The sequence below is a fragment of the Prorops nasuta genome, unplaced genomic scaffold (assembly GCF_024137725.1).
Source record: "Prorops nasuta isolate Cenicafe-Biocafe unplaced genomic scaffold, Cenicafe_Pnas_1.2 PNAS00002, whole genome shotgun sequence".
NCBI classification, from domain to species: Eukaryota; Metazoa; Arthropoda; class Insecta; order Hymenoptera; family Bethylidae; genus Prorops; species Prorops nasuta.
The window spans coordinates 6,261,084-6,274,375 of NW_027116799.1; the positions used below are offsets into that span (position 1 = coordinate 6,261,084).

The 13,292-nt window shown below is 33.5% G+C and overlaps 3 protein-coding genes across 4 annotated transcripts; 2 read left to right on the forward strand and 1 right to left on the reverse strand.

Annotated features, from left to right (window-relative positions):
- Window positions 1-8,976: 8,976 nt before the first annotated feature.
- Window positions 8,977-10,463, forward strand: RpS11 (ribosomal protein S11). Its single transcript, XM_066731459.1, has 5 exons — window positions 8,977-9,076; window positions 9,367-9,492; window positions 9,570-9,775; window positions 9,966-10,114; window positions 10,340-10,463. The coding sequence occupies exons 1-4, from the start codon at window positions 9,065-9,067 to the stop codon at window positions 10,087-10,089; spliced, it is 468 nt and encodes a 155-aa protein (XP_066587556.1). The 5' UTR covers window positions 8,977-9,064; the 3' UTR covers window positions 10,090-10,114; window positions 10,340-10,463.
- A 152-nt stretch (window positions 10,464-10,615) lies between these two features.
- LOC136776089 (lysM and putative peptidoglycan-binding domain-containing protein 4) lies at window positions 10,616-12,135 on the reverse strand. Its single transcript, XM_066731447.1, has 3 exons — window positions 11,944-12,135; window positions 11,655-11,865; window positions 10,616-11,527 (listed from the first exon to the last, which is right to left on the reverse strand). The coding sequence occupies exons 1-3, from the start codon at window positions 11,991-11,993 to the stop codon at window positions 11,018-11,020; spliced, it is 771 nt and encodes a 256-aa protein (XP_066587544.1). The 5' UTR covers window positions 11,994-12,135; the 3' UTR covers window positions 10,616-11,017.
- Window positions 12,136-12,237: 102 nt separating this feature from the next.
- On the forward strand, window positions 12,238-13,280 carry LOC136776104 (cytochrome c oxidase assembly factor 5). Of its 2 annotated transcripts, none has more exons than XM_066731472.1 (4): window positions 12,238-12,483; window positions 12,585-12,717; window positions 12,958-13,059; window positions 13,140-13,280. In XM_066731472.1, exons 1-4 carry the CDS (start codon window positions 12,473-12,475, stop codon window positions 13,206-13,208), a joined length of 315 nt encoding a protein of 104 aa, XP_066587569.1. In that variant the 5' UTR covers window positions 12,238-12,472; the 3' UTR covers window positions 13,209-13,280. The 2 variants fall into 2 exon arrangements, with proteins under 2 accessions (XP_066587569.1, XP_066587578.1); XM_066731481.1 differs by having other exon boundaries at window positions 12,242-12,460.
- Window positions 13,281-13,292: the final 12 nt, after the last annotated feature.

Below are 13,292 nucleotides of genomic sequence, written 5' to 3' on the forward strand. Positions count from 1 at the left end.
TATGATTCTTTCTGAGTACACTCGTTCCAGCCAGAGTCTTCTATCTTTATTCGTTTAGGAGATATAAATTTTTAAAGATTACGTGTTTTTACCAAAAACAGTAAAACTGCAAACTTTGACAGCTCGTATCTCCGAAACGAAAAAAGATTTTTGACTCAAACTAGCGCCAAAAGTCTTGTATTTTCTTATATATTAACACATATTTTTAAGAAAAAAATCGGTGTTGTACTCCGAAATCTGTCTGTTTTGACGTGGAATGGCCCTATACTCCCTCTCGTCGCGTGGAAAGAGTCTCTCACGGCCCAGATTATACTCTCAGCACTCGACGGATAGGAATCCACCAGGTTTTCCTGAAACCGGCTTTGGTAACGAGAGCAACGTCGTTTTTGCAGCTTGCGCGCTTATTCTTCTATCGATCCTTCGATCGCTGCTTTAAAATACAATTAAGTTTTTAACCGGGCCCTTGATAAAGCAGCACGAAAATCTTTGGTTATATCGTTGCTTGGGCGTATCGAAGCGAAGACTCGCAACGGTACAGCGGTCCACGGTCGTGAGATAATTATGGAAATGAATTTCGATCGGTATGGGGGCGTGGGGGGATCGGCCCCTCGTACCACCGTCACACGACCTGGCCTCGGCCCTCGACACGAGCGAACATCATTTTCCCCACAATTTTCGTGTCTTCGTGCACTCGGCCAACGGTACGCTGCGAGACCTAGTATGCCCCCGCTCAACCACTGTATTTATACTGGCGATTCTCGATACTGCACTCCATACGCCACCACACGGAATCGCAAATTACACACGGGAGTCCCCCAGAGTCGAATCCTCCGAACACTCTATGACGCGCAGCCCTCCCTTATGACCTCGTTTAATCTCGCGTAGTCACCTGTCATAGGAGCATAACTGTCCACGACACGACGGAGAAACCTGTTTCTCGTGCATAACCTCTTTCTCCACAAATATATATTGTAACGACCTCTGCAATTATAGTTGTTCTAATAATAGCGATAGTAGTAGTTTGTCTTTCAAGTATTCAAACTCTCAAATATTTATTCGTATCGTCGAATGTTATGAAAAGTTTCTGGTAACTTAACTACCGGATGTAGGGATTATCATTTTTCATTCGTAGCATAACATCGACGTGTTTTTGCAAATAACCATACTTTCTGCAACGACTGAAATATCCAGGCTGGCACGTTTACAAATTGACATGCTGTATATATGCGTTTCTTCTGCGCGCAAACTGCAACTGGCGCTCCAAGGGGAACCCTGAAGAATCCGTAAAAAACGTTTGAAATTTGAAAAATAAGCGTGAATCGCGAGATGTGATAAACGGCGTACTCGCGAACGACTTTATCCATTGTCAGTAACGAGCTGTCGCGTTCGAGCTTCCAATTGGCTCTCTTGGAAGCTGCGCGCGACGCCAGCAGACGACATACGCCGAGCATGCGCCAGCAGATCCCTATCTGATATTTATTTATGTGAGTAGGCAGCCCCTCGCACAAATCAAACAAATACTGGCTCCTGAGGAGGCAACATAACCACCAACAGCACTCGTGTTCCTCCCCGCGTCATTTTTAACTCACCTTCTTCTCGCGCATTGTCCAACCCCTATTGATAACGCGCGTAGTGTCAGAAACGTTCCTAGAACGTTCCTAGAATCAACCTAGCACGTTTAAACGTTTCGAGAAGGCTTCCGACACACTCCTATGCAATATCAAGGCTCGCAAGAGGATTTCCTCTGCATGGAAAAACCTATTTTTTATCGTATTGTGCGTGTGCAACATTGTCTTGGATCTTCTCTACTCGGGTGAAGAGCTGATTACCAGAAGGCAGGGAAAGTTTCGGAAAGGCGGTGGGGTGCGGAGCTTATAAATAGAGAAATAATAGGCAAACTTATTTATGATACAAGCGGACAGCGGCAATAAACTCGTCAAGGCTTCAGCCGGAAGTGCAAACGAATCCGGGAAGCGAGTAAAATAGCATCTCGTAGAATATACACAAACGATTTCGCGGAAGTATTATCGAGACCCAAGTGACCAGTCTCACGCGAGCTGGGCCTTATATGTATAGGCGTCATGACCCGTGACCTTCGACCGTCGTCGATTACCCTGGCGAGGAGCGCACGCGAGTGACAGATTCACACGTCGAGCGCGTATCGATGCCTCGCAAAGATCCTCTCTAACTGTCTCTCTATAGCTAACTGAGCCGCGTGCCACCACCACTAATGCACTCTCTCTCTCTCTCTCTCTCTCTCTTGTTTTTCCTCTTCTCTTACAACACTCTCACGCACGCATCTTATCCTAATGCTCTCTGTCATTACGCGAAACCCTAATCACCAGGAGTTCGCTGCAACATAACAATTGAAAGTCCAATGTCAGAATTCCTTCAAGTTGTTTATTCCTCTCCACCGAGACGTTTACTTCATCAAAAATTCTTTCTTTTTTTCTTCTTTCTCTCTCTGCTTACCAAAAACGTTGGACCTTTACCATTCAGCCACGAAATCCGCATCCGCCAAAACCGATTAACCATTCGTTTAACAATGTGTGTGTATCGATGATGATACCAGCACCATGACCTTTTGGGTCAATGCCGAAGTTTTTTTCGCAATGCATAGACGGGGATCATCAATAGCGTCATCAGTCAAAATCAGGAGAAATACATCATTGATCATGTCAAATCACCTGTAATAAAGACGTAGCGATGTTTCTAAGACATATATATATATATATATATATGTATTGAGTTATTTCATCATTTTATCAAATGTACCGTAGCGAGTTCTGTGCGAATATCTAACTAAATTTTATATGTTGAAATACAGAGTGTCCCAACTAAACTTTGTTCCCCTAAAGTTTCTCGTTTCGTCCTAGTATAGAAAAATGATGAAGTGAATCAATTTCGTCGAAATTTGAATAAACTCGGAGATTTTTTGGAAAGTAAATCATTCTTTTGTGGATGTCATTGTTTCTACTTTCTATATATTCCTAATCTAATTATCTCGACAAGAAATAGATCCCATGCTAATTGTGTAATTAACAATCAATATCGAAAATATGATACATTTCCTTTAATGTTAACATTTAACAAATAAAAAAAAAAATAATAACAAAAACCAGTGCCAGAATTTCAAACCATATTCAAGCCAAGAGACCAGTCAGGAAACCTGATGCTTATCAAGGTCATCGAGACTCAGTATGCCTCTCTAATCAAATTTTGTAGCAACAACGTACACTAGATAGCACTGCAAGATAGAACTGTATTACAGTAAGTAGCACATATTGCACCTCGTTGCTGATGATACGCGGCTTTTATATAGGATTGCTTCTACCTAAACGGCGATCTAATGGTTGCTGATTCTCGACAACTGACCGCTTGTCAACGTCAGGCAGTCAAGGTTCGGAGATCGCTCCCAACCTTCTCACGTCGATTCCTATCGACATCGTTCCTTGTGCATCCTGCTAGACCGAAGAAATATCAAGAGACACGGTAGTGTCTCGACGACAAGTACATATAAAAGTAGATAATAACATGTCTATACCGCCAAGCACTACCATGTAACTTATACAGCAAGTTTAGCCGTCCCAATTTTCAAACCGATTTATTTCTATGAATGATCAATTGTCATGATTTAAGTAAAGCTTTACTTAAAATGGTTTTGAAAAACCTTTCATTTGAGCCCATAAACATTAAAATCGGTTCACGCAATCCAGAGATCTCATACTCTGTTAGCTATATATATGCCGAAGTTGAAATTCTTCTCCGTTCTTTCTTCCCGAGTTCTGCATGTCTCGGGCTGAAGCTGGTCGCTATGTATGTCCCGACTCCCGGGCTGATTCTGTATGTCTCGGGCTGAAGTTGGCCACTAAGGAAAGTGACGTCATTTTCACATCGCTTCCAACAAACTATACTCAACGACGAAACTATAGTTGTGAACTTGCAAATAAATCGAGAGACCGTGCACACCAACACAATGACAGCGAAGTGTCAATGTATAACTGTATACGTATAAATAAATTACACTCAAAAACTGCGAAAATTGACCGATAGTTTGCGCTGATAGTATGCATATACACCAATATACATTCTTATCTCACTGTCATTGTGTTAGTGTGCACGCTAATCCGGCGACTTGTTAACTGTCAATAGTAATGTAAGGTTATGTATATTTAATGCAGTGAGAATGTTCATTATCATGTTAGTGAATGAGTTTAATTTTTAAAATGGCAAATAAAATCGAATAATAATGACACAAGGAGTCGACAATTATTAGATAAGTATAACATTATATTTTACAATACAGGATGTTAGTATACTTTGTGGTACTTTGTGAAATTTCTTTTTCAGATAAATTAAAAAAGACCATTTCAATTTTCATTGCTGAGGATAGAGCTGACTAAATGAAGTAAGATTAACATTTACATATTTTCAACACTGCCAAGGAGAGAGTATACATTCAACGTTTATGTGCATCGGTGATTATCTGGAGCATATTAGTTGCAAGAAAGTATTAAGGTATTTGAAAATTATATGCTTAACTTCTAGGTATCAAAATCATTAACAAGATGAATGTTCAACTTTCTTTTATCTTTAAACTTATGTGGAATTTAACTGTCCGATAGGTTATATCATATATACAGTCAATTTTCCAGGAGACAATAAAACTCTTATTACTACGATTAAAGAAAAGTAGATGAATATTTGGTAATCGTTAAATAATATTCAATTATAATATAAAGAAGTATTAAAACCAAATATTTATCTACGCTTCCCACAATTCAGAGTAGAAAAAATTATTATTATCTCCAAAAAAATGATTCAAATTTAATTTTTTATAAGTATAACATTGAATTTTATAATATAGTATGTAATATATTTTTTGGTACTTAGTGAGATTTTATTTTAGATTGAATTATAATAATGTGTTTATTGTGTCACATTGTGCAGGCTTGAGCTGTAATATTAACTAAAAGAAGTCAGAAATGATACCAGTATGCCATAGAGTCATAATGCAAAATTAATGTTGAGAGTTAAACCTTAGGAAAAGGTGGAGAAATTAAAAAAATTGAAAGCCAATTCATGATAATGAAAGGCTTGTAGGTGATTTTGGGCATAAATTCTTTGAAATACATAAGTCAATTAAATAATAAATACAATGATAACATCATCTCGAAATGAAACAATGAAAAGAAATCAGCAATTTAATATTTTCCATGTGATAGAATATACAGTGAATAAATTTGGGAAACTGAAAGCAGTATATCTGAAAAAGAGAGGCTCCATTGCATTAATTTGTGTATTTTTCAGTTTATATTAATGAAAACAAAATACAAATGGCACTAGTTTGTTTGAAGAAGAGTCCTGATTCATAGTTGATATTGGGAGTAACAGTTAAGAAAACGGTAGATAAAGGGATGAATTTTCTAAGCAAATCCTTTGAAAGCGAAGGGCCTGTAGGTCATTTTGGGCATAAAATTATAGAAATATAAATCAAATAGTTAATGAAAACTATAACAATATCATATAGATCTGTAAATATGAAAAGAATTCATGATTGCAATATTTTACATGTGATGGGTCATACGGTGATTAAATTTAGGAAGCTGAAAGCTGTACATCTAAAAAGAGAGACTTCCATTGCATTAATTGGTGTATTTCCTAGTTTATATTAATGAAAGGGAAATATAAATGGCACTAGTGTGCTGGAGAAAGTGGCATAATGCAAAGTTGATATTAAGAGTGACAGCTAAGAAAAAAGTGGAAAAATGAGTCAAGTCATAAGAAAATCCTTGAGATTGAAGGGCTTGCAGGTGATTTTAGGTATACAATTATGGATTTAGAAATCATATAGTTGATGAAATTTATAATAAAATCATGTAGATGTGTAAATATGAAGAGATTTCATGATTTCAATATTTCACATGTAATAGAGTATACAGTGTGTAGATTCAGGAAACTAAAAGCAGTATACCTAAAAAACATAGGCTTCCATTGTATTAACTGATATATATTTTACAGTTTATATTAATCAAAAGAATATATAAATGGCACCAGTTTACCAAAGAAAGAGCCATAATAAAAAATAGATAGTGAGAGTAACACTTAAGAAAAAGGTGGATTTAGAGGTAAATTTAGAAGCAAATTTTTAAAAGCGAAGAGCTTTAAGGTGATTTTGGGTATAAAATGTTGGAAATATAATTCAAACAGTCATTGAATACTATGTTTAAAGCCTCTAAAAGTGTAATTATGATAAGAATCCATCATTGTAATATTTTGTATTTTATTTAATAGATTAATAAATTAATATTATGAACTAAAGCTTTACATTATGGATTTATGAGGACATTGGAAAATGTTTTGTTATATTGAATTAGTTAAAACAATTGTTTAGTTTTAATTCCTATATTCTTACAAAACGTTATAAGATCCCACAATAAACAAGCTTCGCTTGTAAAAAAAGGACGGCAAGTACATAAGTCGTCTCCAGCATGATTAATACAGTAATATAAAATAATTTAATTTAAAAAAATAATGAAATCCTAATGTTAGGCAAGTATAAATTTTTACCATGGCGAAAATTGAAATTTGGAAAAAAGTAAATAGTAACACAAAAATCACTTGCCCGGCCCGTTGTATGCAATCGTATTAAATAGCCGCATTTTTAACTTACGAGAAGCAACGCTTATATTGCAAGATAGCGACTTACACATGAATATTACGGGCCCGGCAAGTAATTTTTGTGCTACTATTTACTTTTTTCCAAATATCAATTTTCGCCATGGTAAAAATTTATACTTGCCTAACATTAGGATTTCACTATTTTTTTAAATTAAATTATTTTATATTACTGTATTAATCATGCTGGAGACGACTTAAGTACTTGCCGTCCTTTTTTTACAAGCGAAGCTTCTTTTTTGTGGGATTACACTTACACGAATCTATAATACGTATAATAGCTTAGCTCTATATTTATCGTTACTCTCTACCTCACTTACAGCATAAGCAAATTTCGTATTGTTAATTAAACAGTCTAAAATTCAATATCTTGCCACTAATAAACTTTTTTCGTTTTTAGTCTAAGTAAATAAACTACTTTATAAATATTGAACACCCTTTTTATCTATTTTTCCTTTTTACTATAAATGTAATTTTTATTTCTTTAAAATACATATTATTTGGAATCTGTATAGTGGATACTGCAACTTAACATAATACTAAAATTGTGCACTATTGCGAGATGATCGATACGGTCTAATTAATAAAAATAGCCTACTGGTTCAGCGATAGGTATATATATATATGAGCATGTAAGAAGTTTCAACAAGAACAGGAGCGATATAGCTTGTGGTTGGAGTTAATTTATCGTAGACAGTAATGCTTTATCGCTAATCCTATACCTTTTATAGGTGGACTTAGGATAGTAACGGTTAATTGAAAACAGCAAATTGTTTTAGGTCGCATTAGTAATTAATATTACTCGTACTAGGAAGTAAAAATAAATAAAAATAGTTTATTATTAAAAGTTGCACACGTCAGCTAATGTGGTTTAATATCCTTAAATAAATCCTACTTGTTCTCTTATAACTGTGATAAATATATAGTATAAGAAACTAGATATTAAGTAGTGTAAGTCTTGCTATGTATTTAACTCAAAATATATCATTATAAATTTGCTTATAAATATGCAGTATATATAATTTATAAAAAATTATTTTTCTTGTTTATGTCTTCCCGATCAAGAAACATTGTAAATAACAAAACCGGTTATCGGGAAAAATGGGCGTAGGAGGTCATGGAATAATTAGTTAGGAAGATGTGTGAGTTGAAAGGGCTGTAGTCTGTACTGCCTGTACCATAGGCAATGGACATCGGCATGGTCAAGTGGGCAGGCCCTTCTTGAATGGCTATCGACCGTATTTATAGTCATTACTCACACTCGTCTTAGGCTTGAGGAGCCTCGTGTCGAGTCTACTCAAATGTGAGAGATCCTTAATTATGTCGAGTCTAATGCTCAACTGTAAGAGAGCCTCTGTCAATAGTCATAAACCTGGATTTTTTCAGGTACCTGCTCGTTTTGATGGACGAATTAGAAAGCAGTGAGGATGAAAATCGTTGGCGGATGGATTTTTCAGGGTTATGTGGATCGTTAAATGGTTAGCGGTGAAGTTAGGTATTGATTATCGATGGTTATACTTTACGAGTGCAAATCATATGCAAAAGTGATTTTTACCCAATGTTAAATGCATACACTCTTTCATTTTCTATCGTTTATTCCTATCTGGTAACGCATTCGTAGCAAAGGTTTTTCAAATAGGAATTAAAGGGGACTCAAGAGGCAGACCATTTCCAAAAATGCATATTGCTCTCTTATCACACACGAAGAAAATGTGAAATTGATATAGATCAATCTTGCCATTTACCTGAAATTATACGCGATACTTTTTTCTGGATAAAAAACTTATTTGTAATGAAAACACTTTGTTTGATTACTAATAGAACAGGGATCAGCAGCGCCACTATTTTGGAACTAAAGTTTGTCTCTATTTTACCGCTAAATCAACAGAGATTATTGTATCTCTTATATTGTCGGTTCAAAAATCTTTTTCTCTCAAATTTATACAATTAATTATGCGTAAAATGTCAATTATTTCACTTCAAACAACAGATGTTTATTTTTGTCTCTATTGTTAAATCTTATTGTACGTGACTCTTTTTTAAATTTTAAACGTATAATACATTTTTAATAATGATAATGTAATCTTTTTTGAGGCTTTCGTTTTTGTCTTAAAATGAAAATTTGCAAATGGGCAGGTTTATACGCCAATTCACCTATTAAAGCCGTTTTATAATTTATGGCTTTTTCAAAGTTGTTATTACTTGTTATATCGTTTTAATTCGATAGATAAACCCAGATGGCGCCTTGTTTCAGTTATTTGATTTTATTAAATTGTTAACCCTGGTAGATAGTTATATTTGCTTTGCGCGAGTACCATGTTGGATAGCATGATTCGAACTGATGCAGTTTATCTTCCGGTTTCGATCGCTCTTTTAGCACAGCAAAATGGCTGATCAGGTATGTGCTCCTTATTATTAATGACAATACGTTGAGATTTTTCACTTTTAATAAACATATGATTCATAATTATGAAGATAATTAACTTTCCTATTTCGTGAATTAAATGTTCTACAAGTTTTATAAGCTTTTTCGTTGAAAAGAGCTTATAGGTTATGGTATTCTATACGCGTGGCACGTGGCTAATATTTGATTTTATTTGTTAAGTTTCGAAAAATATTTTCAAAAAATTATAATACTATGAACAATTGTTAATCAAACTGCTTATGTCGTTAACTTTATTTTTACAGACCGAGCGTTCGTTTCAAAAGCAGCCAACGATCTTTCTTAACAGAAAGAAGGGGCTTGGACCAAAGCGTAGGAAGCCTATGAGATATAGCCGCAATGTTGGCTTGGGCTTCAAGACACCACGTGATGTAATATATTTCTCTTTTATAATTTATCTTGACAAATATTCTATTTCCTTAATTATAAATTTTGAATACAATTTTAGGCTATTGAAGGGACCTACATTGACAAGAAGTGTCCATTCACTGGTAATGTGTCAATCAGAGGACGTATCCTTACTGGTGTTGTACAGAAGATGAAGATGCAAAGAACTATTGTCATTCGCAGGGATTATTTGCACTACATCCGAAAATATAACAGATTTGAAAAACGTCATCGTAACATGAGTGTCCATCTTAGCCCATGTTTCAGGTATAAGTTACACAGTGTTATTGAGCTTAATAATGTTTAATAATGGAAACTTAACATTAATGATGAGACTGACGACGGTCTTCTGAGTGTTATATGAAGTTAATCTATGCGTCTACTGATTCTTTATGAATAAGTAAAATTTTTTTACTTAATTAGTTTTCAAAAAATAACTAATGGTTTCTTATTACAGAGATGTCGAAATTGGAGATGTGGTAACTATTGGTGAATGCAGGCCACTCAGTAAAACAGTTAGATTCAATGTTCTCAAGGTTTCCAAGGGAACAGGATCAAAAAAGAGTTTCAAAAAGTTCTGAAAATTCTTTCATCACCTTTTATATGGTAATTTTCATTATTTCCAATTCTTAAATTAGGATGTTCGTGGATCTGTTTTAGCCTCAAAATTCATGTTAATATCACGTTATTTAAATTAATGATGATAACAACGACGGTCTTCTGATAAAGAATGAACGATATATTTTCTCACAATCTGAATGCTATAATGTTTCCAAAATATATGCCACTGACCAAAATTGTACGTTTACTAATTGTTCCTTGTAATTTCAGAACGATCATTAACTATCAATTAATAACAGCCAGGAAGAAAACAGTTATCATGGAGTAAACAGAAATCATCGTGATATAATCTGTTAAAACAAACTGAGAAAATAAAAGAATTTCTATGAAACTATTTTCCATTTGGTTGGTTTATTTTAATAACACAAAAATTAATAGGCATTATTCAAAAATAATTTTATTGTCATTTAGAAGGGAAGAATTTTTTAATTTACTGATAGGACATTATTAATCTATTTTACGAAATATGTATAAAAATTTACTTAAAAATAATTTATACTCAATAAATATCGGTAGTATGTCGCACGAATTATTTTTTTCAATATAAATAATATAAAAATGTATTTACTCTATAAGGCACTTGCTTGGTGATACTTTCATCTTCATTTGAACTAATGTTTAAACAATTATTTTTATGACATTAAATATCAGAAATATTATTTTATATTTATAAATTAGTTTAAATATTGTTAGCTTGCCATATATAATATGCTTAAAAACTCTACGTTTTAACATTTTGAATTAATAATGATTAAATTTATATATATATATATATGTATATATATACACTAATATCACATTAGTACCTGTAACACAGTATCGCTACAAGTGAGATTCTAGCTCTCGCAATTATTACGTTAAATTTCATTAAAAGTTATCAATGATTTATTATTCAGTTATATAAAAAATATAGTATAGAAGGGGTCCTCCAAACCCTAGAAGCAAGGAAAAAATCAAAAGGTGTACCCAAGATATGCCCCAGTTATCACCAGAGCATTTAAAAGTTCCTATTTCAGCTTCTGCATACACTGAATCTCTTTCTGCAGAAGTCAATAGCTGTTCAGATTCAGAGTTAGCCTCATCAACTATGTTGCTACTGCTGCTAAGTGAATTTATTGGTTCGCATAAAGAATTTAGTATTATTGTGTTAATTTCAGTATTTGGTTTTTCTGTTAAGGATGAGCCATGCATAAGATTATTATTTCCTTGGAGACTTAATTTACTTAAATGTTCTTGATGCGCTTCACAATCATTGCTTTCTAATGGATTAACATGAAGATTGGTTTGTTCTAAATTTTCTGTTAAAATTGAAAATGCTTTTACTGGTACTTTGATAGAGCGCAAAGCATATATTTCATTTTCTTTGTGAATTTTATTGATTCTCTTCAATTCAGATATCTATAAAAAAAAGCTGTATTCATTAATTATAATTTACAGATCTGTATTGTTTTACTACAGATTATATAGCATAATCTGTCATTAAAATACTTATTATCCACTATCTATACTATTTTTATTAACTTACAGTACAACTGTATCGAAGTGACAATGCTTGTAAGGTGTCTTCTGCTTTTATTAGAACTGTAATTACATCGACTTTTTCAGAAAGTGTTGCACTAGATTTATTTGTTTGCAATGGAATATGTTCCTCATCACCGCTATTTTCTCCATTTGAATATAGTATTTCATAATGTGGGGATCCTTCCCTTTGGCTGCCACGTTGATAAACCATTTGCCTGAAATGAATGATTAAAAAATAATATTCTTTTAACCAACAAAAATGTTATCTATTATAACCTAATTATTAAATATACCTTTTATTCTTTAGTTGATTATCCGAAATATATGTTGTTTTTTCTCGCATGCTGGGTATAGACAGGAAATTCGGTAAAAGTCATGTAATTTAGAGCAAATTTATGATAAATTAAGCCTTATAAGACTAAATATTAATTGTTTGGCTACTGTCATGTCTGCGCTATTTGTGACACTTTCAGAGCACTAGATTGTTGCGGATGTGGCAAGAGGAAGGGGATATATCAGCTGTGCTGAACGCTGAATGCTCTTCTACCAGTCTACCCCACTACTACCACCTCTATTTTAATGCAGTGATGGCAAATTGAAAATTGCAGTGTGCAATGCTTTAATTATTAACGGACTAGTGTTTTATGAAAAGTATAAATAATAGGATACATAACTTTATAGTTCGGTACAAGCTAAGTTTGGTTTCGGTTATTGTAATTTTTAGTCAGAAACTTGATTTATTAGCAAAATCAAATCTAGAACCAGTCGTCACAGACGTGCGGTGCGGGACGCGAGAGCACGAATCTTACTGTAATTAATTGCATGGTGTTTGTGTGTGTGATATTTACTTATTATTACCATTTATTACTCTCTTCCTTACTACTTGGCCTAACTATTTGCAATTAGAAAAAATTAATACGAGCTGTGCTTACAGAACATTTGATAAAAAGCCTTACAAAATAATGGAATTTTCGGAAGAAGGGGAAGTGTTAAAGGATAAATCAAGATGTGCAAATCTTCGAGCTAATTTAAAGATGTGTTTGCTTCGAACTGATTGCTGCAAAATAGTTAGCATTTTTAGATTTATAAATATTTTTAATTATTTTATTATATTAATTGTCTCTTTATAATACACATGATAACATTGTACTTTCTTTGACATAACCTCTTATGAGAACAGAAGGAAAGCCAAAAAGGTTCTAAAAAAAATAACTTTTAACTTGTCTCATTTAGAAAGTTCAATATTATTTAAAGAATCCTTCATATTATTTAAAATTATTTTAATAAATAAATTTAATGTGTTTTAGCATCATATTACACCCAGAGAATGCCTTGCAACAAGACACCCCTCAGTGCCAGAAGAATGTTTTGCTTTAAGGACCTCATTCTTTGAATGTAAACGATCTATCGTAAGTAAAATGGATTAATATTAGCAACAGCATATTTAAATAGCATAATGTTTATTTAAATTTATAAATGGTTGATTTAGATTGATGGAAGAAGAAGGTTTAGAGGAGTAAGGGGTTTAGAAACAACTTCAGCAGACGATATTGAGTAGATAATATATTTCTTGTAAATTGTTAATATAGTAATAATGAAATTCATATTTCTACTTACTATTAATAAAACAGAACTAGTATAA